Source organism: Neovison vison, chromosome 2 (assembly GCF_020171115.1).
Source record: "Neovison vison isolate M4711 chromosome 2, ASM_NN_V1, whole genome shotgun sequence".
Taxonomy (NCBI): Eukaryota; Metazoa; Chordata; class Mammalia; order Carnivora; family Mustelidae; genus Neogale; species Neogale vison.
In genome coordinates this window covers 215352229-215367235 of record NC_058092.1, presented here as the reverse complement: position 1 = coordinate 215367235, position 15007 = coordinate 215352229, and the positions used below count along the sequence as shown (strand labels likewise).

The window sequence follows — 15007 nt, the reverse complement described above, 5'->3', positions numbered from 1 at the left end:
CTCTTCCCCTCTCTCCCCCCTCCCCTCCCTTCCCTTCCCTGCCCGCCCGGCCCTGCCTCCGCCTCCTGCGCCCACAGCCTCAGCCAGCGCCGAGCCCCCCGGAGCCCGAGCGCGGCGAAGGGGCGCCGTCAGCCCCTCCCCAGCGCGCTGACAGCGGGCTCCGGGGCCCCCGCCCAGTCCCTTAGCCGGCGGGACACACCCCCGCCCCTCCTCCGCTCCGCCAGTTCCCGCCGGACCCACCGGGCGGCGGACGCCGGAGAGAGCGGGCGGGCGAGGCGGAGAGCAGCGGCGGCGGCGGCGGCGGCGCGGGAGGGAAGGGGCGCGCGGCAGGCCCACGGGGAGCCGCCCGGAGCGCACGGAGCCCGCGTGCCCTCCCGGACCGTCCCCGCCCCGGGGCCGTACCTGTGGGCGCCGGGAGCCCGGGCAGCGGCGCTCCGGGCCGGAGTGGCGGGTGGCTCCGGGACCCGGGAAGCGGGAGAACAAGCGGGAGCCCGACCGGGATGAGAAGGTGACGCCGCCGGAGGGCGCCACTCGCTTTGTGGGGGGAAGATGCTGGCCTACTGCGTGCAAGATGCCACGGTGGTGGACGTGGAGAAGCGGAGGAACCCCTCCAAGCACTACGTGAGTACTGTCCTTACCGACCCCTGCGGGGGGGTTGACCAGAGACCCCCGGGAGGACCACCCCCCCGGTGGGGGGCCCTCGCCCCACCCGCTAAGCCCCGGAGCTGAGTGCCCACAGGGCAGCCCTCGGCTGTGGAGTTTTCTTCGCGAGGTTGTGATCTGCAGGGAAGCCTTCTCTGTCCTTTCTCCACTCCCCCTGCCCCCCCCACCCCGTTTTCTTTTTTTGGCATTGGAATTGGCAAGTGGCTGCCCTTGTCTGTTACAACGGTGAAGTCATCTGTCCGCCTGAGCTTTGATGGATGGTGGGGAGCTTTCGTCAAACCCTCGCTGAGAAGCTCCGTTGGGAAAGAGCATCTCCCTGGCCCTCCCTGGGGGCCTGGGTAGCTCACGCTTACCCGGACCGTGATGCTTTCAGAGGTTCGCCCCGGGGGAAGGAAGCCTGGCGCTGTCCTCCCCCGTTTGCCCCGGTCTCTGCCTCCCTAAGGCCTGGGTCCGGGGGCCGAGGGAAGCCGCTCCGCCCCCTGCCCCACCTCCACCCTCAGCCCTGAGCTTTGGTTTCCTTCTTAAAGTCATTGTGTCCGTCGGTGTGAGGAGAATTGTGGCTTTTCCTTTTATCCTTCTCTGGACGTGACCCTTAACCGGGTTCATTTCCTCTTAAGTGATGCTCCGTCTCCAGACACGAGGAGGCAAATGTTTGCTGTGGTCTCCAAGGAACAGCCCGCTGTCCCTCCCCCTTCCTTCCCCACAATTAATGAGAAGGGGCTAAGGTTGATTGAGCTGAGCTCCGGGGTCTGTGTGACGGGTCCGCCTTTCATCTGAGCCGGTCCTGTCTTCCCATCCTTCGCACCTTAGGAAGTAAACATGGTGTCCTTGACGGCAGAGGATGCCTGTCTGAACCGCTGTGTACTTGAGGCAGAAGGGACAGGCACCCAAAGCAGAAGGACTTCGTGTATTTGCAAATGAGGCACTTAAGGAAGTATTTAGAATGCTCAAAGCATTAATTTAAACAAAACAGGTTGTAGTTTGCTGCCCTAGACTGCGCATTGATTCTCTGAGAAATGCCTTTCATTTCCCTGTTGGAAGAGGATGGGGGTCGGTGCCAGTGTTAGCCTCAAGCTACTCTTTCTGTCTTTATCACCAACTTGGGGTTTGTTTTTTGTCTTGTTTTATTTGTTTGTTTTGGAGTGAAGTAAACGGGCCTGGGCTCAGCTTGGAGAGGAGTTAAACTAAGGAGGCTGGTTTCTGACCAGACAGAGAGGTAGGTGCCCATGGGAGAGTTGTTCCTTTTGTGTTGTCTAGCTCAGCAAGCAAGCATCTTCATTTCAAGAAAGCTACCATGTCAAGAAAGCTCCTTTTTGGAGGTCTTGGGGCACTGTGTGGTCACCCTGCTCCAGATACAGAGGTCCATTTGCACAACCCAGCACTTAGTGTCAAGTCGGCCTTCCTAACCTTTTTTCTCAAATGTCACAGGCTGAGGTTTAAGGGTTGTCTTTTCTAGTCCTCAGTTAAGCCCGGCCCTACTTTCAACAGATGGCACTCTCTGCTCTGAGACCCAGGCAGGTGCTTTCTCCCTGCTCTTGATTTTAGGCAAAACTTCAGATCTTAGCTCTGACCAATGATGTCCGAGATTACAAGGTAGGGCGGGCTGGCAACAAGCCAGAAATGTTGCTAAAGCAACTGGGGACCCACCACAGATAGTACTGAAAGGTGGTTAGCTCTGGGGCTCTGAGGCGGAGGGTCTTGTTCAAAGTCTGGGTCAGCCACTAACTAGCTTTGTGACTTTGGGCAGGTCTTTTAACCTCTGGGGGATTCCGGGTTCCTCATTCTTAAAGTGAGGATGCTAACAGTACCTATTTCATAGAGCTGTCTGGAGAATTAAATGAGATCATCCATGAAAAGCACTTAGCACAGTTCTTGGCATGTAACAAGCACTCGCTAAATGGTAGCTCTTTATTGGTGAGATTCTGACTAAGAAAGCACTTTTGAAAAGCAGCTATTAATGGTCTGGCAAAAAAGAAAGAAAGATTTCGGGTTTTAAGACTGATAATAACTTGTTCTATGTGAAAAACACAAAAGAAGTCCTCTCTCATTCTCTTGAAATGATCATTTCCTCCCTTTCTGTGGACAGTGTTTCCCAGGACATCTCTGCTTCCCATGTAAGAATCGACATTATGTTTGGGGCAGGGAGTGACGTCACTGAACACCCGGAGCCATACAGAGCTCCAAACCAAGGTTGTGGCAAACAAATAAAGGCGAAAGTGTGATCTGTTGTGGAACATGGCGCTGGTGGGACTCTTCAGACTCAACCCCCTCATTTCACAGATGGGGAAGCTGAAAACCAGAAGGGTTTGTAAAGTCACTTGCAACACAGCCCTTCACAGCACCTGGGTTTACCTGGCATTTTGCCCATGGTGTGGGTTTTGTTCATCAAAGTACTCTTAAGTCTGGTTGGAGTTGACTATGTGATCTGGTAGATATCTCATGATTGTCAGAGGTTCCTACCTATTCGGGGCATCAGTAGGGCATAATATAAGGACAGGGGACCCCCCTAATAGAAAGGGTCAGCAGGGCTCATAGAGGCAGGAGGAGCAGGCTGCAGGAGCCTGTGCCTCTCTTGGCCCTTGCACAGTGGACACCACACACCAGAAGGTTCTGGGTAAGGTACTTTGGCGTGGGTGTCTGGCAGGATACCTGCACCCAAGTTACAGATGTTCTGGAAGCCCTCCGCGCCGGAGAAAGCATGCCCCCTTCCCCCCTCTCCTCCACTGACGGTGAACTCTCCGTCTGTGGTTTGGCAAATTGCAAAGCAGAGAGGTTTTATGGGATGTGCACGTTAGCTGGGGCTGGCTGATGAGAGGCCTGGGGCCCAGGCAGGAGGGGCTCTGCTGGCTCCAGAACACTGGGAAGACACGGCAGAGTTTTTCTCAGGACATCCAGCAAAGGGCGTGTTTGTCTCCAGGACAAGGAGGAGCTGCCTGAGCACTGAAGGTCTGTTTATGAAAGGGCAAGTGGCTTCTATCATTCAGATGGTGCTGTCAGCCCTTGCTTCCTTCTTCTGTGCCAAGCCCCTGCTTGGTTGGGGTTTAGGGAAAGTGGGCACCTGCTGCTTAGGCCAGGCTGCCTGGCATGGAGTTGGGTTCCTCTCTTAGCTTTTTCGAGTTGCCCCCCACCCCCACGCCGGGGAGACCTTAGGCAAAGTGGTTTTGGCCTCAGGCTACTTATCTTTCAAATGGTCCTGACCTGCTCGGTGCATGTCTTCCATGAGGCTGCTTGGGCAGGTTTACCATAATTCTTTGTTTGCATTCACGTGCATGTGTAGGCATATGTCAAGTCCTCTGGTGGTGGAGAGAACCTCATTCCTCTAGAACAAACAGATGATTTGTTTGGATTTGGGAAGCATTGTGCTTTTACAGTGGTTTCCTTTCCTGATTGTTTATTTCAGACAAGTATCAGTCATGAATGTTCTGGATCCTTTACAGGACTCTTTGGGGAGTGCAAATAATATAGCCAGTGTTAGTAGTTAACCATTGGTGGTGCCCCACGTTTAACGTGTGTGATTTTATGTGATTCCTGTAGTTCATCGAATGTACCCTAAGGCACCCTAACCTGAAGTAGGTTCTTGGTGGACAGATGGGGGTATTTGGAGAGGCTGGAGATTGCCCAGGGTCTCCCAGTTAGGAGAAAGAAGATCTTCTCAGGTAGAGTTAAACTCAGGTTAGCTTGCATCGCAAGGGGGAAATGAACCTAGAATGGGGTCCTTCCATCAACGGAATCAGGGTGGGGAGACCAGGCTCGGGCTTGCCTGTCTGCGAGAGAGCAGGGAGGGTGTCAGGGAGGACCGTCTCTCTGTATGGGATGTTGAGCTTACGCAACAGAGGTGAGTTTGTGAAGGCAACAGAAGGCGAGCTCCGTGAAGCTGGGAGAACGGAGCAGGTCCAGGCTGATAGCTGGTCCCTGCCGATGCAGGAGGTGATGAATTAAGGATCAACACTGTGGAAATAATACATTCTCCTGTGTGTTTTAAATCTTCACACATTTGGTCCTGGTCCTGGGAGAACATTTTTAGGAATTGGCTCCAGACCAATTCACTTCTCTGCCCTTCAGTTTTTCTCTAAGCCCTTAGAGTGTGGATCCAAGCATTACAGGGGGGAAGGACGTGAAGCTGCAGAAGGGGCCTTGACTGGGCCAGTTCCGTTCCCAAACAAGTGTTGTGCGGCAGATCAGGGTTCAAATTCCGCCTCTGACTCTTCCTGGCTGTGCCACCCTGGGGCCAGCCACTCTGGGCCTCAGTTTCCTCACTTGTAACCTTACAGGACTTTTGGAAAATTGATTTGAGATAATTTGGAGTAAAGCGTTCTACTAGTACCTGGGCCCTATCATGCACACTCAGCGTTTCCACCTGGTGTCCCTTCTGTCTGGCGAGATCACTAAAACGCTAGAGTTCACTTAGGACCCAGTAGGTGAAGCTGAAAGAGTAGGAAGGAGTGAGGCAAAAAGGAAGGACCAGCTGCTCAGAGTGGATTGGGAAATTGGGCGACATGCCCCATGAAAATACCCAACACACAAGAGCAACAGATGAACAAGGAACAGCTGTTCAGACCTGGAGGGCTTCCTGGAGCCGGTCTAGTGGTGGCTGCCTGATAAGCTGGGCAGGAGAAGGGAAGGGCCATGGGTTGGGGGAGAGGAGTAAAGAGGTGGTCCAGTCAAGGTCACAATAGGATGCTAGCCTCAAGGTCAGTGCCACATGTGGGTTAGCGCTCCTGCCTGCTCTCTTTTTCTCTCTTTCTCTGTCTCTCCCTCTGACACACACACACACACACACACACACACACACACAGACATGCTCGCACACAAGAACAGTTTCTTCTCCTTCCAAGAAGGCAAGTGATCCAGGGGTGATTCACAGGTCTGACAAAGCTTCCTGCTCATGGAACAGCCGACCACATCCTACTGGCCGTTGGAACAGGGAGCATGATCAGCCATGTATCACGACCCTTTAGGGAGCTGAGTGAGGGTTTGGGCGGGGGGCAGATCGGGGTTGCAATCACCGTGTGTGGTGGCAGGCAGAGGGGAGGTGAAGGGAAGGGAAAAATAAACCTATTTGATGTCATAGGAGACGGATTCCAGTTCCAGAAATATAAGCACCAGCTGCTGCATTTTCCAAAGAGATATTCCGGGGCCAACATGAGTTAATGGCCAGTGGAGGCCATGAATTAGAGGAGTGTTAGAACTTTGGGATTGCACATCAGTCCCCTGGAAATTGCCTTCTAATTTCCTCGGCCTGAGTCACTGGCCAGACCAGTTCTTGGCCAGAAAAAAAGTCAAAGAGGCAATTCTGTTCCCTTTTGCCTCTTAATTAAACAAAATCAAACAAATAATAGAGTTATACATGCAGTAGTCACACTTACTCCTCTTGAGTTCCGAGAATCCAGGAAAGGGATAATGGTTCAGGACAGGGATCCAGGGAACAGGAAGGCCAAGGGGTGTGTGTGGGAAATGAGGTGGAGCTCTGGCTTTGGAAAGAGGCTCTGAGCCAGGGCCAGAGGTGTTCTCTGCCATGGCCATTGCCAAAAATAATGGAAGTGTCCATTAGGGTGATCAGCATTTCGGGAGGTGATTCCCAGAGCTGATGTGACTCCTCCCCGGGGCCAGGCTGCTGCTGCCTGTAGCGGGGTCAGTCACAGGAAAGCAGGGGAATGGGGAGGTTGAGGGCCTGGACATGCGCACAGGAGGGCGGGAAGGCAAAGCGCAGGAAGGCCCCTTTCATGCCCCTGAGTAACCATTAGGCAAGGCACCGCTTTGTCAAGTGCTGAGCAGAGTCTAGCGAAGGTATCAGGGTGCACAGTGAAGAGAGAAGGGGAAGAATCAGTATGTGAGCATGTCCTACATGCCCAGCAGTGTAGAGGGTTACCTTTCAGATGGCCTTCTGAGCTGCACAGCCACCGTGTGAGGTAGGGAGATGTTTTCATCCCCATTTGGCAGATGCTGAAACTGAGGCTCAGAGTGTTTCCGTGACTCTCAGAGTAATTGGCAAGGCTGATTCTTACCCTGGTCTCTGCCACGGAAGTCTGTGAGCTTGTGGCTCTCTTCTCCCATCAGGGCTGGGTCCGAGGGGGGGGGGTGAAAATAACAGCACGCAGGTAGTTCCTTCTGAGAGGGTGACATGCACATCAGGAAGGCCGTGTTGTGGGAGAGCACGTGGCCTCTGCCATCCCTGGGCTGGAAGCCTGTTTCCGCCACTGGCTGGCTACCATGGGGCCCAGCCCAAGCTACCCCTTTTTCCTCCAACAAAAACTGTGGGGAAACCGGGACCAAGCTCCTAGGGTCGTGGTGATGATTGAGTGAGTTAATGAAGGTGAAGAGCTTAGAACAGTACCCGGTGTGTGTGAAGCACAACACAGGTATTTGCTCTAATAATAATTGAGTCCTAAAGCTTTTCAGGAGCGTGAATGCTCTTTGTGAACTGGCGTTTGCAGTGAAGACGAGCTGGGGAAGGCAGACTCGCAAGGAGGTTTGAGGAGTAATTAGGATTTGGCCGGGAAGGAGTAGGATTTCGGAGGGAAAAGAGGGGAAGGAAGGGCATTCCAAGAAAGGGAAAAACAAAGGTGTGGAGGTGGACCATCAAGGAGACTGTGGGCAAAGCCCATGTCAGGGAGGAGGGTGGGGAGGAATGTCGGGGCCGGCTTCTTAGAGCCTCAGATAAGTGAAGGGGATTCAGTTCATCGTGTAGACACCTCTACAAAGTAATCCTTGGGAGAATCCTCCTCTGTCCCTATGGGGTCCCTGTGGTGAGCCCCAGGGCTGGGGTGGTTCTTGCAGCCGTGGCTGGGACAGAGGTAAGAACAGGAGCCCTTTTAGCTCTGCACTGGGACTCTAGTGGGCAGGCCAGAGGCCAGCCCTCTCTGTTTATAGCTCTTACTCGGAGGGGTCAGGCTGCCTCAAAAAAGTTGATTGCCCCCCAGACGTCTTGGGAGGGGCAGGGTAGAGGAGGAGGAGGAGACAAGGGAGCAGCGTGGAGCAAGGGGGCGGGCGGCTTAGGGCATCATCCGTGGGGGGCCCTGGCCAGCGGGCCTGGTGCAGTCCCTGTGTGCCACGTGGGCTAATTTCCATCCGCATTCCCCAGCATGGCCACAGAAGCACTCCAGGGACAAGAGAGAGGAAACCCCTAACCTTTTTGTTTTTAAATAACTTTCAGCTTATTCTTTTCTTTTTATTGATTCTCTTTTCAGTTAAACTCTACCCCTAATGTGGGGCTCAAACTCACAACGCTGAGATCAAGAATCTCTCCCTCCGCCGACTAAGCCAGCCAGCTGCCCCAGGAAACCCTTCTCTTTGTAGGGCCTGGGGGCTAGTCCTAAACAGCTTCCTGGGAGCCTAGGTTGTCGCCCTAAACATTCACACTAGTGTTGCTTCCGGCTTCAACATCTCTCTGAACTGGTTTTAGTTTTAAATACGATGCTTCAAACCACCTCTTCGTTTAAACCCCCATCACGTGGCCGGGAAGGAGTAGGATTCCAGTAAGCCTAATTCTATAGTTGGCAGGGGGGACATGTAATAATAAATGTAACAGCTAACTTTTCTGAATGCTTTCTACGTGCTAAGAGTTTTACGTGGAAATTCTCAGAAGAGCCCCCCGCAAAGCGTGTTGTTACTGCTGGCATCCACGTCGTAATGGCCAGGACGCTGAGGCCTGGAGAGCTTCAATAAATTGAACCACCAGGTTGCAGGGCGCCTGGGTGGCTCAGTGGGTTAAGCCGCTGCCTTCGGCTCAGGTCATGATCTCAGGGTCCTGGGATCGAGTCCCGCATTGGGCTCTTTGCTCAGTAGGGAGCCTGCTTCCCTCTCTCTCTCTGCCTGCCTCTCCATCTACTTGTGATTTCTCTCTGTCAAATAAATAAATAAAATCTTTAAAAAAAAAAAAAAAAGAAACACCAGGTTGCTAATAAGCTGTATATGGAAAAGGACCCGCTGGCTCCAACTGCCTTGTCCTCACAGCCCCTTAATCACCTGTTATACCTGGGAAGACCGGGCGCCAGGGAGATCCCACCTGAGGCCTGGCTGGTTGACTTCTCCAGATGTGAGAACTTCCACATGTCACCTCTCTCTTCTAGATCTCTGGTGGCCCATGTAGAAAATGGGGAGATTGCTTCCTTTTCTGGCCCACCTTGCAGGGGTGGGGACCGGGGGGAGTGTGAAAGCTGCTTGGGGAAGGGTTTGGTCCAGAAAAAAAAAATAAAAAGCTTTGGGAAAGGTCCTAAGATAGCCTGGATCCGTCTTCTTTCTCAAGTGGGGCTAGGAGTGCTGTACAAAGGGGAGCTGTTTCTGACCTCAGGGCATTTTCCCACAAGGTTTCCCGGCCATGCTGCCTCCTCTGAGAAGCCTTGTAGCAGCGTGGACAGGGTTGACCTCAGGCCCTCCTTGAAGATATCTTTTAGAAAACCACCTCTGGGAACTACACTTTGGTTCTTTCCGTGCCTGCCATTTTTGTGAATGGGAAGAGACAGAACTATTATTTCCAGTCACATCTCCCCCTGCTATTACCTGAGGGGAGGAAGTGACATCAGGCGCTGAGTTAGCAAAGGGGAAACAGCTGGGCGTTCTGCCCCTCCACTTGGCTCTTTCTCTGGCCCTTTGCTGTCATTTCCCTTTGGCTGGTGAGGAAGCCACCCTCCCCAAGCCTGGGCGGAGGGACATGGTGGGGTGGGGACAGAGTCCCTTCCTCTGTGTGTGTCAGTGCAGCGTAAATTACGGAGTGGGGGGGCCCTCCAGTCCGTCTCTGGGATCCCTGGAGCCTGGTGGAAATTGGTTGCTCTTACCTTTGGGGAGAGAGGGGTGGAGTCTAGTGAACTTGCAGGGGTACCAGATGGGGTATGGGGTCAAGTGGGTGTGGGCCAGTGGGTACTTTTGCCTACCCCTAGTGGTCCGTGGTGGAGAGCCCTCACTGTTCCTGTTTTCTGGGAACATTCTCACTTGGTAATAAAGGAGACCTCGGTGTCTCATCCGTGGACATCATCAGCCTACAGCTACCACACACTGAATTCCTGTTTTATGCCTGGGCCTGCTTCACGGGCGTCACCATACTTTACACACTTGGTTCCTCTCCAGGGCTGCCCCAGGGGTCGCGGGGGCTTCTGCCGCCCGAACGCGTTGTCCTCCTGTGCAAAAGCGTTCTTTGTTGAGAAAGCCTGCCTTGCTGCTTTTGCCCACCTAAGGGTTCTGAGCGTGAAGGGATTGTCCCTGGTGTTTGAAGTGGCTGCTTTGTAAAGTCTTTCATGGTAGGCCCCATTCCGACCCAGCTTTATTCTGTTTCCTGATGGCCCAGACCCAAAGGGCTATTTTAAGGGCCTTGCCTGTGTGGGAGAATTTCTCTTTGTAACAACAGAGAAGGCGGCCTCACTGGCCTGGCACGGTGCTGGCAACGGGACTCCCAGAGAGTGAAACTCTTTCCTGAATCCTGTCTCCTGGGCTGGAATCGATTCATGGAGCTCTCAGCACGGTGCCTGGCACCTGGAAGGGACACAGTCCCTTGGCAGGGAGGACAGGGGTTCCAGAGGTGACCGGCCAGGGATTTCTACAGCCCTGAGTCCCGGCGGACTGGCAAACATCCTTCTGTCAGAGTTAAGGTCTATCATAGAACAATGTCTGAACTTTGGTTCAAGCCAGGGTTAATCATTTACTTTAGTCATCACTCATTGGCCCCCAGAGAAGGGCAGTCTCGTTTCCCCATGGTTTCTGGACACGGTGGATCCCAGGCAGGGGAAGTAGGGAAGTTGAGTCAGAGAGAGTGTGAGTGGAACCCTTTCTAGGTGCAGGTGCTGGGCTAGGGCTTCTAGCCCATTGTGTCCGTAATCCACACCCAGCATGAGCCCTGGCCCTGTTTTGTAGACAAGAATAGCAAGGCTCAGAGAGGTGTTGCTCTTGCTTTCTCTCACACAGCAGTCAGTGGTAAGAGCCAGGGTTTGAATCCAGATCTCTGCAGCAACAAAGCCTCTGATAGGGGCCCCAGAGCTGCACCCCACCCCCTGCCCAGAGATTTGATGGATTGCCTCCAGTGGCCGGGTAGCTAGTCGGGAATTCTGTTTTTATTCCTGCCCCCAGCTGGAAGCATCCATATGTGTCAAAGCCCTTGGTCTTCCTCTGCTTTCTCTGTGCCTGTTTACTTTGCCCTCCACTGCATGCACCCAGGGGGGTCATGGCCATGATCTGTGGCTCTGCCAGGGTATGGAATGCCTGGCCCTGGGCCTTAAGAAAGGCAGTGGACCCAGAGGCAGTGTGCACAGTGCGCGTTCCCTTGGGAGGCCGAGGATGTGTGGCTTCATACATGGCTTCGTCTCCTGAGGACTTCAAGGCTGAGGGGCTAGGGAGCACATCACATGCGTCCCCAGATAAAACGGAAAGGATCAGGATTAAACTCTTGGGTCCTCCGCCTTCTCTAGCTTCCATACCCAGCCCCGCCATCAACACATGATATGGTTGGAGCTGGTGGTTGGGATAAGATAACAAACCTCTTGCTGCTGAGATTGAACCCCTGGCAAGGTCTGGCTTCTATTTTGGGACTCAGTTTTTTTATTTCCCTTGAACTCCTGTCCAGAGCCACTTTTGAAGGCCTGGCCCTTCAGATGCTCCAGCTGATGGGGGCTCTACATCCTGTCCTTGGGGATGATGGCTTTGTGGCCACAGCGTGTGGTTGGAAGTAGGGGGGAGTTTAACCCTGGGCACTTGCAGTCTGCCGCCTGCTCAGGCTGGACTAGGCCCTGGCAGCCAGAGAGAGCCCCAGGTGCCAGCAGTGGGAATTTGAGAGCCGGAGTCTGGGGGCAGGGCAGCCACGGGCTCCAGCCCAGAAGCCTCGTACTAGCTTTTCTTACGTCGCCAACTTTCTGCACCTTTGTGGGCCTCAGTTTTCTGTAAAATGGAACTAACAGTACTACCTAGCCCATACAATTGTTCCTCTGTGCGGTGCCTGACGCAAGACAGCTGTTCAGTAAACGACAGTTATTGTTACCGTGATTAGCATGGTCTTCCTTCATGGTTTTACTCCATTTCTGCCACCGTCCGGAAGCTTCCCTCACGTGTCCTCTTACAGTATTTCCTGCCTGTGAATTTTTATGATGTTTGTCATTTTTACTACTCACGTTAACACTCACCAAGAATGGCCTTGGTTGGCTACCTCGTGGCAGGCCTCTCTCTGAGGTGCCTGATTGATCAAAAAGCTCCTCGAGGGATGGAGCTTGATGTGAGCCTCAGAAATCCAGTCAGCATTTCAGTGCTGACTGTGTCCCAGTTGCTGGGAGCACCGCAGGGCAGAAAAAAATCCCTGCCCTTGGGGAGCTTCCATTCTTTCTTTCTTTCTTTCTTTTTTTTAAAGATTTTATTTATTCATTTGACAGAGAGAGATCACAAGCAGGCAGAGTGGCAGACAGAGAGAGAGGAGGAAGCAGGCTCCCCGCGGAGCAGAGAGCCTGATGTGGGGCTCGATCCCAGGACCCTGAGATCATGTCCTGAGGTGAAGGCAGCGGCTTAACCCACTGAGCCACCCAGGTGCCCCGGGAGCTTCCATTCTGATAGGGGAAGGGAAATGATAAACAAACCTCTTTTAGGTCAACTGTGGAGTGTGTTAGCTGGAGGATAAATGTTGTCCAGAAAGCCAAGCGGGGTGAGGGGGCAGGAGATGGTGGCGGTGGGAGTTGCTGTGCTGGTTCGCTGAGGGAGGCCGGGCCATCCCCACGGTGCAGTGACTTTTGAGTAAGGTCGGAAGGAGATGCGGGAGTGAGGCAAGCTGTTATTCAGGGGGAAAGTTGTTGAAGGAGATAAAACAGCCAGTGCTAAAGCCGTGAGGTGGGGCTCTACCTGCCCTTCCCAGAGAACAGACCACCACCACCAAGTGGAAACAGTGAGGGGAGAGCCCTGGGCAGTGAGGTCGGACAGGTAGAGGCCCAGCGGGGCCTGTATTCCTCCTGGCAACGAGCACAGCGCTTGCTCGGGGACTTGCTGAAGATTTCCACTGGCCAAGAAACCACAGAGAGGCCGGTCGGGGGACTCTGTTCGGGGTTTTCCTCTCTGGGGAAGCTCAGCAGTGTCATGGACGGGAACTCCAAGAACCCAAAGGCCGTGCGCGTGTTAGGGCGTTTCACTGGCCTTGAGTTTGTACCTACTGTGCACAAGGCACTGTGCTGAAGGTGGTTCCCCCAGCTAGGAGCCAGGGCGGGGTGGGGGCTGGGGTGTGGAGGGTCGGGGGGGGGGTGGGAGGTAGGTTGGGGGGGGGTTGCTCCTGCTAAGGCAGCAGGCCCTGCATCCTTTCATCTTTAACACCTCCTCCCCGAACTGGCAGAAGGTCTGGATCCCAGTAGGTCTTTGATCAGTGGGACAAATCCACGGACAGAGGCTTCATTCTGTTAAAGCCCTTTCTTCCCACCCCACTCCTATTTTTTTTTTTAAAGAACCACAGCTTTTAACTTTACAACTGTAGAAATTTCTTGTCTGGAATTCAAGATATATCTATTCTTTTTTTTTTTTTTTTAAAGATTTTATTTATTTATTTGACAGACAGATCACAAGTAGGCAGAGAGGCAGGCAGAGAGAGAGGAGGAAGCAGGCTCCCCGCTGAGCAGAGAGCCCGATGTGGGGCTCGATCCCAGGACCCTGAGATCATGTCCTGAGGTGAAGGCAGAGGCTTAACCCACTGAGCCACCCCGGCGCCCCTATCTATTCCTATCGACCTAATATTGTAAATGATGTTAAAATTCTCAGGCTAATCCTCCAAAACCTTTCTCGTCCGTGGAGTAGATGGAATCACAGCACCTAGAGCCAGAGGTCTCCGGTTCACCTGGATATGGGCTAGTCTGGACACCTAACCTCTGTGTGTACTCTCTGTGAAGACTGTCTTCCGGGCTCATAGGTCACAGGCTGACTGGGAACGACGATGATGATGATGATGGCCTCTCTGTGTGCCAACTACTTTTTTTTTTTTTTAAAGATTTTATTATTTTTTTATTTTGTGTTGGGGGTGTGAGCACGGGACAGAAAGGCAGAGGGAGATGGAGAGAATCTACAGCAGACTCCCTGCTGAGTGTAGAACCTGATGCCGGGCTCCCTCCCAGGACCCCGGGATCATGACCTGAGCTGAAACCAAGAGTGGGACGTATCACCGACTGAGTGTCCCCAGGGACCCCATGTGCCAGCCATTCTCGTAGGCACTTTACTCATTTAATCCTTACAGAAGGGACGCCTGGGTGGCTCAGTTGGTTAAGCAGCTGCCTTCGGCTCAGGTCATGATCCCAGCGTCCTGGGATCGAGTCCCACATCGGGCTCCTTGCTCAGCAGGGAGCCTGCTTCTCCCTCTGCCTCTGCCTGCCATTCTGTCTGCTTGTGCTTGCTCTCTCCCCCTCTCTCTCTCTGATAAATAAATAAAATCTTTAAAAAAAAAATCCTTACAGAAAACCCAAGGAGAAAAGAATTACTGTGTTTCTCACGTTACTAGTAAGAACCTGCAGGCCAAAGATCAGAGATTAAGGAAGAGGCAGAGCAGGGCTCCAGGGTCCTTCGGGAAACCTCTTCCCTCCTGGCCTTTCAGGGAATTCTGCCAGCTAGCCTTGTCACAGCCCAGGTTGGCCATCTGGAAAAGACCTTACTGCAAGACCTTTGTCGTTGGGTGTCCTCTACACGGCAAGAATGGAGTTAACCAGTGTCAGAATCAGGGAACCAAAGCAATGGGTGGCCCCCATTGGTCTTAACAATGGTCTTAACAAGTGTCAGAATCAGGGAACCAAAGCAATGGGTGGCCAGCAGGAGTGGCCCCTCTTTGTTCCCAAGACAGGACAAACCATTTGTCCCTGGAACCCGACACTGTAGGGGGTGGGTTTGCTGTGTGGCTGTTATCTTCCTGGGCCATTTACAAGTCCAGCACATGGGGCTGGGGAGGGAGGGGTGGTGGGGAGCACTGTGTGTGTCGGTGGAGGCCAGATTAGAGTGTCTGGCAAGATGTTTCTGACACCTAGACCATTCCACTCTCTGCAAAGCCCAGCAGGTGGCTGGGCTGTTGCTTTAGCTACTACGGGACACCCTCCCCACCCTGCCCTGTTGAGTGTATCATTGGAATGAAGTGGGTCCTAACCAGTCTGTTCCTTCCTCCCAGGCCCCAAAATAAACAGCAGCTGTTGGCTACATCACCTCTGTCGGCTGCCAGTCTGTCAGCAGCGCCTGGCTTCCACTTGGCCCTGCCCCTTCTGGATATAATGGCATGGGGCGTTGGGGGCCCCTTGGTTTTGCCCTGCAGAGCCTGCCTTGCTAGTCAGCTGATGTGCCCTGGCATGCCCTCTCCCCGGCCATTGCTGGCCCGTTGGCCACCCGCTGGCCCTGTCCCTTCCTGCCCTGCAATGAGGCAGGGCCT

At 53.6% G+C, this 15007-nt stretch overlaps 1 protein-coding gene across 2 annotated transcripts in view; it reads left to right on the top strand.

Annotated features, from left to right (window-relative positions):
- Nucleotides 1–355: 355 nt before the first annotated feature.
- SH3PXD2A (SH3 and PX domains 2A) overlaps nt 356–15007 on the top strand; it is a 235251-nt gene continuing 220599 nt past the window's right edge. For both annotated transcript variants that reach the window (XM_044240436.1, XM_044240435.1), the window contains exon 1: nt 356–621. In XM_044240436.1, coding sequence (XP_044096371.1) covers nt 550–621 — 72 coding nt within the window. In that variant the 5' untranslated portion in view covers nt 356–549. The remainder of the gene's footprint in view (nt 622–15007) is intronic.